The sequence below is a fragment of the Oncorhynchus nerka genome, linkage group LG26 (assembly GCF_034236695.1).
Source record: "Oncorhynchus nerka isolate Pitt River linkage group LG26, Oner_Uvic_2.0, whole genome shotgun sequence".
NCBI classification, from domain to species: Eukaryota; Metazoa; Chordata; class Actinopteri; order Salmoniformes; family Salmonidae; genus Oncorhynchus; species Oncorhynchus nerka.
Window position 1 is genome coordinate 1348983 of NC_088421.1, and position 13701 is coordinate 1362683.

General features: G+C 42.9%; 1 protein-coding gene across 1 annotated transcript in view; it reads right to left on the minus strand.

Annotated features, from left to right (window-relative positions):
* Window positions 1-1097: 1097 nt before the first annotated feature.
* The window catches only part of mapk8ip3 (mitogen-activated protein kinase 8 interacting protein 3), a 67550-nt gene continuing 54946 nt past the window's right edge, over window positions 1098-13701 (minus strand). The window contains exons 24-35 of the mRNA XM_029635233.2: window positions 12345-12533; window positions 10684-10873; window positions 10246-10368; window positions 9904-9984; window positions 9710-9777; window positions 9367-9515; window positions 8918-9089; window positions 8375-8488; window positions 6941-6979; window positions 5350-5526; window positions 3430-3576; window positions 1098-3155 (exon numbers count right to left, since the gene is read on the minus strand). Coding sequence (XP_029491093.2) covers window positions 3028-3155; window positions 3430-3576; window positions 5350-5526; window positions 6941-6979; window positions 8375-8488; window positions 8918-9089; window positions 9367-9515; window positions 9710-9777; window positions 9904-9984; window positions 10246-10368; window positions 10684-10873; window positions 12345-12533 — 1577 coding nt within the window. The 3' untranslated portion in view covers window positions 1098-3027. The remainder of the gene's footprint in view (window positions 3156-3429; window positions 3577-5349; window positions 5527-6940; window positions 6980-8374; window positions 8489-8917; window positions 9090-9366; window positions 9516-9709; window positions 9778-9903; window positions 9985-10245; window positions 10369-10683; window positions 10874-12344; window positions 12534-13701) is intronic.

Here is a 13701-nt window from a genome sequence, read left to right on the forward strand (position 1 = left end):
ACAACACATCTTCGCCACGGTTACTTACACAAGATAACATTGAGATTAAACTGCAAGGTGTGAGATTCACAGTGAGTTAACTTTAAGATTGAATTTACACTGCAAGGAGAATCCTTGTACTGTAGGTTCTTTAATTGCACATCTGCTGCTGCTTTCTGTATGTACTGGACGGTCATGGATGTGGAATGCAATAGTGCTCTCTCTGAAACTTAGCAATAACCACTGACAGAGAGAGAAGAGAGAAAGGCGAATAAAGGGCACATTTTTCTAATCTCATTCATTCATAGTGATTTATTGTGTTTTAATCTGAAGGCACACATTCACAGTTCGGTCAGTGTATTTATTTTATTCATTTTCAGCAGTTTTAAAGATGTCGTCTGTAACATAAACAACTCTTGGTATGTGAAGAATATGTCATGAAGAAGCTGTGTCCTGCTTTCTTGCCTCATCATAATCCAAAAACACTCTTAAAAACCTCAGGAGAACCAACAGTGAAGAAGGAAGTTTGTAAACACTGAATGTGGTCGAACAGCCAACTGTATCGCTTCAAATAAATTTGGATGAATGAATTGAAATGAATAAAAAAATTCTCAATGAATTTCATTCCTTTATTGTTACAGGTATATCATAGACATTAAGGGTGGTTGTATGTGTGATAGGCTATGTACTATCCTCAAAGGACTTTTAACCAGGATCTAAAATGTAACGTAATGTCCACTGTGCAACATGAACATCTATAGTACTGCTGTTAGAGGTGCCTAAAGTTGACAGGGTATGTTCCAAATGGACTTGAGCTTCACTCTTCCGAATCTGAACCACTGTCCTTGTTACTTCTTTGTACATCTTCAATTAATTCCGTAAACCCGGAAGTTCCGAACTGCAGCATCATGTTCCCATGTTAGCGGAGACTGCATTCACAGTAAACTCTGCATACTGTATGTCGGCTCAATCGGAAATGACCTTTAAATGTGGCATAGGTTGGCCTTGCAATCAGATTGAATTCTGGTCCTAATTCAAAAAGTACATTTTTTAAAAAGATCACAAAAAAAAGGTTGAAAATAAGTCAATCAACAGAGAACGACAGACAACACAGCCTCTGGTTTTCAGCGCACAAATAGGTTTAATATTTAATCCACACAGATAAAGAGATCAACATATGAGTAACATACTGAACAAGAAGGGGAGGGGCCTTGGGCATGTCTGGAGAGTTACAGAATCGTCAATTACAGCTGTCATTCAAAACAGGCGACCATGCACAAACCTCACTGTCCAACTGTCAGTCTGGGAATCAGAGTAGAGTGGGCGGTTGGTGAATTAGTTATGAACCAAACAGTCCACAGTCGAGGATATGCCTGGCTCTCTCTCTCCTTCCACTATTTGGCACGGTTACTTTCCCCTTCGCCCTTACCCCTTTGGTGTTCACAGACCTGAGAAGACTAGATAGGTTTTTACAAAGGCCGAAACAGAACTGAGCCTCTTTACCTGTCCATTTTCTCTACAGGAGAGTTTGGGTTTGATCGACAGTGCAGCCTGACTTATCTACATATCACCTTGCATCATAAATAACTACTCATTATTATTTGTAGATCAATCAGTCAGTCACAATTTACCCACAATGCATCACATATTTGATCCGCTCAAACACGGCCAATCTATGTCCTTAAGGCTGTCTGGAAACTTGCTTCTAATGTGGACCAATTCAAATCCCTGTTCATCCTCTGATGCCAAAACAAGAGTTTCTCTTCACTCCACTACACCTGATTTACTGGCTCAGTTATCCATCCCCCATGAATTTAACTACATCTGTATTCCAAATGGCACCCTATTCCCTATATAGTACACTACTTTTGACAAGGAACAATAGGGCTCTGATCAAAAGTAGTATTATAAAAAGGCATAGGGCGCCATTTCCGAGGCATCCTGAGTCTGCACACCTCCTGATCAAACTTCACTGTATTTACAGGCCAATGCATTCAAGACTGATCTTGTTTTCTTTCCCAGTACATTCAACAACGTCTCCTCACCTTCTAACTAAAAGCTGGCTTAGGTAAAATCACCCTGAACCAACCAATCACCTGTCAGTCTCTCTCTCTACATTCAACTCACCATTGAGCGGCTAGTGACCGTGTCACTCACTCCGACCAATAACTGCCTATCTCTGAATTCCTCTTGACCAATCAGCTGTCTCTGTTTCCAGCGTGGTTCAGTGAGCTGAAAGCTGATTGGAGGTGGGGGGTCTTAGTAAGTCATACCATAAATAGTTGGCAAAACTTGGGTAATTTCTGGAGAGACGTTATATTATGCAGTAGTCTTTAATGTTCCTGTACTTGTGTTGTTGATAAGATGCAGGTGGGCGAGGCGAGAAAGGGTTGGGTTAGGGGTGATTGTAGGTATCAGGGGGTAGCTTGGGGGAAGATGCAGGCCATTACAAGTCAAAGGTCAAATACAGGAGAGATACAGATGTACTTCCAGGGGAAAGTACATCTGAGTGACATCTAAAACGGCACCCTATTCCTTATATGGTGCATTAGTTTTGTCCAGCGCAATATGGGTCTTTATCAAAATTAATGCACCATATAGGGACTAGGGTGCCATTTAAGACACACTCCAGGCTTTAGGGAGTAGATACAGGGTAGCTGGAGGTAGTTAGGGGGCAGGGGTAGTTACAAGGCTCATAGTGGGGGGAGACGATTACATTGGTAGAAGCGGCAAAAAACAGGGCGAGGGAGGGAGGGGAAGGGGGTAGTCATAGTCAATGTATTTTGAAAGTTACTAGACTGGGGGAGTGATACTTACAAGGCAATAGGTAGTTACAAGGTCTTTGGATGGGATATCGAGAGTTAAAAGGGGTGTAATAGTACGTACAGGGGCCGTAGGGATAGTTACATCATGACCAGGGGTAGATACAGGGGCAGGAAAGAGCGGGGTGGGTAGGGTGGGTTAGTTTTAGGATGGGAGAAGGGGGTGATCATCTGGGTGCAAGAAGGGGGACAGGGGGATGCAAGGTGACCCTAGAGGGTGGGAGTGTCACTCGGGGACGTAGGACACCTGCCACACGATGATATGGCTCCGCTCGGCTTTGCACACGGCAGGCTTTATCTGCGGGGCGCCCCCCGACACCTCCCCTTCCTCTGTCTCATCGTCCTCACCATCACCTGACACACAGATGACGTGAGAGAGTCAGTCAGCATGAAAAGACACACCCGCTTTCTGTAACCTTTGCACTGAAGTGTTTCTGCACATCCACACACATAAAAGCATTGGATTGGTATTTTAAATGCATAAAGTGAAATGAACAAGTGCACAACTAGGGCAGAAGGGTAGAGAATCTGGAGACAAGTAGAATTCAATTTGTAATTCAAAAGAGCGCCACATGGACTTGGGTGTATATGGCAGAGTGTGCGTGCATGCGTGAGTGATTTTCCTCACCGATGCGGAAGTCGATGTAGCCCTCCCCTCCACTCAGCACCAGGACGTTATGTACGCTCTGAGCCTCAGCCTCCGGCTGTGCCGAGGACCCCTGACCCTCTGACGGACTGTCCAGCACACTACCATTTAGGGTGGCCAACACGTTGCCTGACAGAAAAACAGAAAAAAAAACATATATATATATATATATACACACACACACACACACACACACACACACACACACACACACACGAAGTTGGAAGTTTACATACACCTTAGCCAAATACTTTTAAACTCAGTTTCACAGTTCCTGACATTTAATCCTAGTAATAATTCCCTGTCTTAGGTCAATTAGGATCACCACTTTATTTTAAGAATGTGAAATGTCAGAATAATAGTAGAGAGAGAATGATTTATTTCAGCTTTAATTTTTTTCATCACATTCCCAGTGGGTCAGAAGTGTACATACACTCAATTAGTATTTGGTAGCATTGCCTTTAAATTGTTTAACTTGGGTCAAACATTTCAGGAAGCCTTCAACAAGCTTCCCACAATAAGTTGGGTGAATTGTGGCCCATTCCTCCTGACAGAGCTGGTGAAACTGAGTCAGGTTTGTAGGCCTTGCTCCCACACGCTTTTCCAGTTCTGCCCACAAATTCTCTATAGGATTGAGGTCAGGGCTTTGTGATGGCCACTCCAATACCTTGACTTTGTTGTCCTTAAGCCATTTTGCCACAACTTTGGAAGTATGCTTGGGGTCATTGTCCATTTGGAAGACCCATTTGCGACCAAGCTTTAACTTGATGTCTGATGTCTTGAGATGTTGCTTCAATATATCCACATTTTTCCTCCCTCATGATGTCATCTATTTTGTGAAGTGCACCAATCCCTCCTGCAGCAAAGCACCCCCACAACATGATGCTACCACACCCGTGCTTCACGGTTGGGATGGTGTTCTTCGACTTGCAAGCCTCCCCCTTTTTCCTCCAAACATAACGTTGGTCATTATGGCCAAGCAGTTCTATTTTTGTTTCATCAGACCAGAGGACATTTCTCCAAAAAGTACGATTTTTGTCCCCATGTGCAGTTGCAAACCGTAGTCTGGCTTTTTTATGGCGGTTTTGGAGCAGTGGCTTCTTCCTGGCTGAGCGGCCTTCAGGTTATGTCGATATAGGACTCGTTTTACTGTGGATATAGATACTTTTGTACCTGTTTCCTCCAGCATCTTTACAAGGTCCTTTGCTGTTGTTCTGGGATTGATTTGCACTTTTCGCACCAAAGTACGTTCATCTCTAGGAGACAGAACACGTCTCCTTCCTGAGCATTATGATAATTATGTCAATTAGCCTATCAGAAGCTTCTAAAGCCATGACATACTTTTCTGGAATTTCCAAGTTGTTTAAAGGCACAGTCAACTTAGTGTATGTAAACTTCTGACCCACTGGAATTGTGATACAGTGAATTATAAGTGAAATAATCAGTCTGTAAACAATTGTTGGAAAAATTACTTGTGTCATGCACAAAGTAGATGTCCTAACTGACTTGCCAAAACTATAGTTTGTTAACAAGAAATTTGTGGAGTGGTTGAAAAACAAGTTTTAATTACTTTTTTAAAAAAGGTAACGAGAAACAGATCAGTCAATCAATTGTATTTATAATGCCCTTTTTACAATAGCAGTTGTCACATAGTAGTAAAGGACGTTACCAATAGGTACCCAGAAATTAAACACTGTAAACCACTTTTGCATTTTAGTGCCCAGTTGACAACCTGGTCCATCCTCACAGTCCTCAAATACATCAAGTTGAGAGTATTGACAGTAGGTATAATACTTTTTAGTTTGTCAATTACTCCACATTTGATGTAATGTGTTTAAGAGTATAATAAACTCTATTTACTTTTATTGACTTTATAAAATCAAATTATGATTACTAACTGACCTGGCACAGAGACAAAGAACTTGACGGCATCTCTGTGTCCATGGAAACAGAGCTGAGCCTGGGCCATGGAACAGTATGGGATGAAGCTGCCGCTGCTTTTCTCTGGGTTGTCGTCCGCATACACATGAATCACACCCCCGGCCACGCCGCCGGACGACGTTGGAGACACCTTATTGGCTATCGGGATGAGAGTGGTGTCAATAGCCAATCAGAACATCTGACAGACCAGCAAATAGGACATTGATGCATGAGACCATCCAATCACATTAGCACACACAGAGCAGGCTTGCCAATAAGACCCATCAATTGGGCAGGCTACATCGTTAGAGCATTTAAAATAGAAATGTGTAATATAGAACAGACATCCCTCTCAGTCATGCAGAATAGGAAACTGTGTCAGCTGACTCTATACATAGCAATTCTCTGTACGTGGCAACTCACTGAATAAGCCTGTGGTCATCCACTTATGAATTTGCAAACGGTGAATAGAAAACAATCTGAATACTGAAATAGTAGCAATACCAAAACATGCCATCAACATGCAATAATGAAGAGATAAGGCATCCCCAAAACCCCATTACCTAATATATTGACTATGTCACTGAAATGATCCATATTCATCACACAAATAGCATACAAACATGACTCATACATATACATACATTAACACCATACTCGACATACACTACCGTTCAAAAGTTTGGGGTCACATAGAAATATCCTTGTTTTTGAAAGAAAAGCACATTTTTTGTCCATTAAAATAACATCATATTGATCAGAAATACAGTGTAGACATTGTTAATGTTGCAGTTTACAGCTGTGCTAACATAATTTTAAAAGGGTTTTCTAATGATCAATTAGCCTTTTAAAATGAGAAACTTGGATTAGCTAACACAATGTGCCATTGGAGCACAGGAGTGACGGTTGCTGATAATGGGCCTCTGTATGCCTATGTAGATATTCCATAAAAAATCTGCTGTTCCCAGCTACAATAGTCATTTACAACATTAACAATGTCTACACTGTATTTCTGATCAATTTGATGTTCTTTTAATGGACAAAAAATGTATGCTTTTCTTTCAAAAACAAGGACATTTCTAGGTGACCCCAAACTTTTGAACGGTAGAGTATATGTGTGCCAATGCATTATATACAGTACTTTACAACACCTGAAGATAGCATGCAGAGTTACACGTGAACAAAAGTAATTTCCCTGAATCAGATCCAGACCACCAGATCACTGTTTCTGTTTCATTTCGGCCCCTAGCCCCTCGTCCCCTTTGTGGTTGACAGATCTGAAATGACTGGATATGTGGCCTTATGAACAAACATGTGCTTGTCCTGTTGGAGGGCTATCTAATCCTCTCAAATCTCCACAAGTGCTATATACTGTAATGTACTCCGGTCCAATCACTATATTACTCACACCTATCCAGTCTATCAGATATGTGAACATTAGGGTAATAAGGGTGCTTAGGACTGAAACTGAACCAGGCCTATGTTGGAGAGCGATTAAGGGGAGATGGAGGTAAGACAGGCAGGCAGATGTATGTGACATCATCCCTGTGGGACAGAGGGAGTCCTAACTTACCCCTCAGACCTAGGAGCTGTCCCCGATGAAGTACTACCGCTAAGGGAGGGAAGGAGGGAGGAGAGGAGAGGAGAGAGTGGACAAGAGTGACAATCAGGACAGGGAGGACAAGTACAGGGATACCAGCCATAAAATAGAGAAAGAAAGAGAGAAAGAGAAAAAACGAAGAGAAGCCATTACGAAATAAGAGAAGACAGAAAAATGGATAGACCGATATACATTGAACAAAAATACAAAAGCAACATGTAAAGTGTTGGTCCCATTTTACATGAGCTGAAATAAAAGATGCCAGAAATATCTATATGCACACATTTGTTGACATCCCTGTTAGTGAGCATATCTCCTTTGCCAAGATAATCCATTCAAGTGTGTCATATCAAGAAACGAATTAAACAACATGATCATTACACAGGTGCACCTTGTGCTGGGGCTAATAAATGCCCACTCTAAAATGAGCTGTTTTGCCACGCAACATAATGCCACAGATGTCTCAATTTTGAGGGAGCATGCAATTGGAATGCTGACTGCAGGAATGTCCACCAGATCTGTTGCCAGACAATTGAATGTACATTTCTCTACCCTAAGCCGCCAACGTCGTTTTAGAGAATTGGGCAGCACGTCCAACCTGCCTCACAACTGCAGACCACGTGCATGGCGTTGTGTGGGTGAGCAGTTTGCTGATGTCAACATTGTTAACAGAGTGCCCCATGGTGGCAGTGGGGTTATGGTATGGGTAGGCATAAGCTACAGACAACAAACACAATTGCATTCTATCAATGGAAATTTGAATGCACAGATATACCATGACGAGATCCTGAGGCCCATTGTCGTGCCATTCATCCGCCGACATCACCTCATGTTTCAGCATGATAACGCACAGCCCCATGTCGCAAGGATCTGCACACAATTCCTGGAAGCTGAAAATGTCCCAGTTCTTCCATGGCCTGCATGCTCACCAGACGTGACCCATTTAGCATGTTTGGGATGCTCTGGATTGATGTGTATAACAGCGTGTTCCAGTTCCTGTCAATATCCAGCAACTTTGCACAGTCATTGAAGAGGAGTGGGACAACATTCCACAGGCCACAAATCAACAGCCTGATCTGGAGATGCGTTGTGTTGCATGAGGCAAATCTTGGTCACACCAGATACTGATTGGTTTTCTGACCCACACCCCTACTTTTTTTATGTATCTGTGACTAACAGATGCATTTCGGTATTCCCAGTCATGTGAAATCCATAGATGACGCCCTAATGAATTTATTTAAATTGAAAGATTTCCTTATATGAATTGTAACAGTAAAATCTTTGAAATTGTTGCATGTTGCATTTATATTTTTGTTCAGTATAAAAAGGGAAAGTAAAAGACAGAAGCAGACATAAACACAGAATAGTGGAATCAAAGAGGTGTGTGTGCGCACCACTCAAACTCACTCTCTGTCAGTGGTATGGAGATGACCACACCATTCCCAGTCCCCACCCACAAGCGGTTTCCACCAATAAGAAGGGCTGTTATTCGCACAAAGGAGAAGCCCAGCTTGCCAGTACCTGTCAATCAGAGTGAGAGAGAGAAGAGAGAAAGAGATAGAACACAGGACAATCCATACATTGGATGCATGTCAATAGACTAAAAGTGGAGTCAAATAACATGGTGTCCTATCAATGACTTGGCCAAAGCTTAGCCTGCTGGTCCCAGATCTGATCTGTCTGAGCTGTCTTGCCAACTCCTATAGTCATTGTCTTGATATGACAACAAACATACAAATTGGCCGTACGACACAAACAGATCTTGGACCACCAGCCAGAGCTGGATAGCATGGTTGCGGTCAATTCCATTTCAATTCAGTCAATTCAGGAAGTAAACTGTAATTCCAAATCTTTTTCTTAGAGGAAAACTGGAATTGGAATTTTAGTTTACTTTCTGAATTGACATGGAAATTGACTCCATTCCTGCTGTTTAGCTTAGGTTATTCCTACCCAGCATCTTGCTGACGTAGGGTTCGATGTCGACATCCTGTAGGTGCTGGTGTGTGAGGGCGTGGTAGAGACGCAGCGTGGAGTCCAGACGGATTGACACCCACACCCCATCCCCGATCCACGCCAGCTGCCTCACCTGGCTCTCCCTGCGAGGGTGGGCGTCAAAGGACTTCTGGCGTGGGAGAGGGGTTAGGGGGGTGAATTGGTGGATTGATTTACTTTTGATTTATTTCAGAATATTATCAATGTGGAGCGACATTACATGAGCTCTCCCCGACCCATCTCTATCTGCAACATAACTGCAGATAGACTCAAGACTGGGTTAGCCCACTGGGCTAATGTCTTGGCATTATTATGTCTGGGAGCTAGCGTGAGTCTTCAGGTCTCAAAAAAGGTTACTTTGCAACTTCCTCTGCTATACAAACAGTCCCTCCCCTCCTGTGACCAACCTCTATCTGCATGCTCTTGGGCTGGATGACATGGATCTTGTTCTTGTAGCCACACCACACTTTGTCATGGACCATGGCCATGCAGCGGATAGAGTGGTGCGGTCTACCCAGGTCCATCAGGTGGTAGTTTGACAGGTCCCACTGCCCGTCTGGAGATAAAGAGATACACAAACACACACAGGCCCACACATAAACAAATTATGTAAAGCTTTAAATCACGATTAGAAAAAGTAATGTTGCTCTCATGGAATGTCATTTTTTGAGCACAGCAGACAGTTAATGGTTAAGGCTCATAGGTGAGAGCTCAGAAGAATTAGGTAGGTTAGGGTTAAGTTTACGTTACCCTCAGATCTGTGGAAGATAGCCAGTGTCCCGTCTGCCAGAGCCACAAGCACACGACCCTTCACATGCCTGAAACAGAGACAGCCACGCTAATGTTACACAAAGCAACATGCACCCATTTACTACAACATTAATGAAGGACTGGTAAAAATGGCCATTCTAAAAGCAGACAGTGGTCAGTAGTGGGGGACTTACACTAGACTGAGCACAGAGTCCTTCAGTTTGATGGAGTGGAGACACTTCTTCCAGTTGGCCACTGCCGAATGGACGTAAAGCCTGGAGAAGGGATGTAAAGCTTAGTTAGGACATAGACAGAGATAGGGTTTTATGGGTTAGGGTTATCGGTTATGGGTTGGGAGACATATGCAGGCAAAACTGGTTGCCGAAAAAATCATGTTGTTGTTTTTTGTGACATTGTGGTCAAGTGTTGTAAAAATACATTTTTGCACTTTTTTAGAAAACCAGAAAACAACATCACTATGATGTCCCATATTACATTTCCACCACTAGCTAGGCATTAAGTGATTAATTACCCACCAGCCATTTTGTGCTCCCAGCCACATGGTGGGGGCTACGCTGGTTCCAGCTTTCGGGTCGTCGCTTCCATCCTCCGTCTCCTGGGGTGGGGAGTTAGACTCCTCTTTTGACTGGCCTGCACACCTGACAGGGGACACAAACAGAGAGTTGTATTGAAGTCCACTATAGACTACCACAGTCCAACTACTGTAGCATGTTAGCAGTATTATCTGCTGCAGAAATGTAAAGAGATGACTAAAGGATTTAAATAGTAGAAGTTAGACTAAAACTAAATCAAATCAAACTAAAGTGTATGTAAATACACTTTCAGTAAAAATGTTGAAAACTCAGAGAACATTTATGTTTAAGTTTCAATGACAACATTTCAATAATGTACTGGCGATATTCTTCTCTTTACAATTACTAGCAATTCAAAACTGGTCAAATCTTGTGTCTTACCGGTCATATTGGCCAGCATCAACCACCGGAGGCTGGGGGTCTGTGAAGACGTGCTCCATGAAGGGCCCTGGAGGTCCCAAGGTGTTGTCTGTCTCACTGGCGGCTGGCTCAGCTACCTCTGTAGCCTCTGTGGCCTCCTCTGCTGACTGGGCCGGGTGCAGCTTCCCACTGAGTGGTGGAGCCATGGGAGCTGAGTCGACAGGGACACAGGGTGATACATTATACACTATATACTACAACAACTATACCTATTAACTATAGATGGGCACTAATACGGAGAGTCCCTATCGATATTAGTTGAAATTTGTTATTTGCAATTGATATCATATCGGATTTTTTTTTTTAAACATGTGGAGGCCTATTAACTATACTTATAACTCTTCAACTGACTGGGCTGGGTGCAGCTTCCAATGAGAGGGGAAACTACTGGGGGGGGGGGGGGGGGGACATATCAGCACTTGCTGGGATATATACACCAACATATATAGCGGAGGTTCCCAACTAGATTCACCCGAAATCAGCCTCCCACTGAGCGGGAGAGCCACGTCAGAGACACAGGGAGGAGGGCCAAGAAGAGGAAGAATTGTGCCGCAATTAAAGCCTATATTTTTTCATTGCAAGCCCGATGATACATATACAGTGTAATATACAGTCCCTTCAGAAAGTATTCACACCCCTTTGTTAAGACAAGCCTAAATAAGTTCATGAGTGATTTGCTTAACAAGTCACAATAAGTTGCATGGACTCACTCTGTGTGCAATAATAGTGTTTAACACGGTCAAATTGAGCCCATGGGCCGCCAGTTGGGGAACCCTGCTGTACAGAATAAAAATGGCAAGACCTTCATCCTGTTTGCAGCAAGGCACTAAAGTAATACTGCAAAAACCGTGACAAAGTAATTCACTTTTTATTCAGAATACAAAGTGTTATATGTTTGGGGCAAATCCAATACAACACATTACTGAATACCACTCTCCATAAACATAGTGGTGGCTGCATCATGTTATGGATATGCTTGTAATCGTTAAGGACTGGGAAGTTTTTCAGGTTGAAAAGAAACGGAATGGAAATCCTAGTTGAAAACCTGGTTCAGTCTGCTTTCCACCAGATACTGGGAGATGAATTCATCTTTCAGCAGGAGAATAACCTAAAACACAAGGCCAATGTACACTGGAGTTGCTTACCAAGAAGACAGTGAATGTTCCCGAGTGGCCTAGTTACAGTTTTGACTTAAAATCTACATGAAAATCCACGGCAAGACCTGAAAATAGTTGTCTAGCAATGATCAACAACCAATTAGACAGAGCTTTAAGAATTTTGAAAATAATAATGGGCAAATGTTGCACAATCCAGGTGTGGAAAGCTCTTAGAGACTCATCCAGAAAGACTCACAGCTGTTATCGCTGCCAAAGCATCTTCTACAAAGTGTTGACCCAGGGGTGTGAAAACTTATGTAAATGAGACATTTCTGTATTTCATTTTCAATAAATTTGCTAACATTAATAAAAACATATTTTCCCTTTCTCATTATAGGTTATTGTGTGTAGATGGGTAAGATTTTTTTTTTAAATCAATTTTGAATTAACACAACAAAATGTGGACTAAGTCAAGGGTATGACTACTTTCTGAAGGCACAATAGATAAATCTCTGGGGTTCTCACCTTGCCCCCGGTCCAGTACGGGTGTGTCTGTGCGCGAGGAGCAGTTGCTGCGGACCACGCTACAGTTGGTGGCACAGCCCACCAGGGTGATGCCTGCTAGCATGCCCTCCACCCCACCTGTCTCCTCACCACCACCCTCCCCAGAGTCCAGCACGATCTCACCCGCCGGGTAGTCACTCTCACTGGCCGCTGCAGACAGACACACAGACACGCACATATGCAAACACAGAAACAAGCACGCACACACAGAAATACACACCCATACACATGCACACAAAGCACAAACATTAGATGTGATTCTAGTTCAGTAGATTTAGATGGAATTACAGTGCATTCAGAAAGTATTCAGACCCTTTCCCTTTTTCTACATTTTGAAACGTTACAGCCTTATTCTAAAATGTATGAAAAAACATTTTCCCTCATCAATCTACACACAATACCCAATAATGACAAAAGCGAAAACAGGTTTTTAGAAATGTTTGCAAATGTATAATCTTTTTTAAATCAGAAATACCTTAAGTTTTCAGACCCTTTGATATGAGACTTAAAATTTAGCTCAGGTGCATACTTTTTCCATTAAGATGTTTTTACAACCTGATTGTCCACCTGTGGTAAATTCAATCGATTGGACATGATTTGGAAAGGCACACACCTGTCTACACCTGTCTATATACAGTTGCCAGTGCATGTCAGAGCAAAAACCAAGCCATGAGGTCAAAGGAATTGTCCGTAGAGCTCCGAGACAGGATTGTGTCGAGGCACAGATCTGTGGAAGGGTACCAACACATTTATGCACCATTGAAGGTCCCCAAGAACACAGTGGCCTCCATCATTCTTAAATTGAAGAAGTTTGGAACCACCAAGACTCCTCCTAGAGCTGGTTCGCCCAGCCAAACTGAGCAATCGGGGAAGAAGGGCTTTGGTCAGGGAGGTGCCCAAGAACCCGATGGTCACTCTGACAGAGCTTCAGAGTTCGTCTGTGGACAACCATCTCTGCAGCACTCTACCAATCAGGCCTTTATGGTAGAGTGGCCAGAAAGATGACACTCCTCATGTAAAAGGCACCTAAAGAACTCTCAGACCATGAGAAACAAGATTCTCTGGTCTGATGAAACCAAGATTTGTCCTGAATGCTGAGCGTCACATCTGGAGGAAACCTGGCACCATCCCTACAGTGAAGCATGGTGGTGGAAGCATCATGCTGTGGGGATGTATTTCAGTGGCAGGGACTGGGAGACTGGTCAGGCTCGAAGGAAAGATGAAAGGAGCAAAGTACAGAGAGATCCTTGATCAAAACCTGCTCTAGAGTGCTCAGGACTTCAGACTTCCCAATCGCTGTAAAAAGTGCTTCAACAAA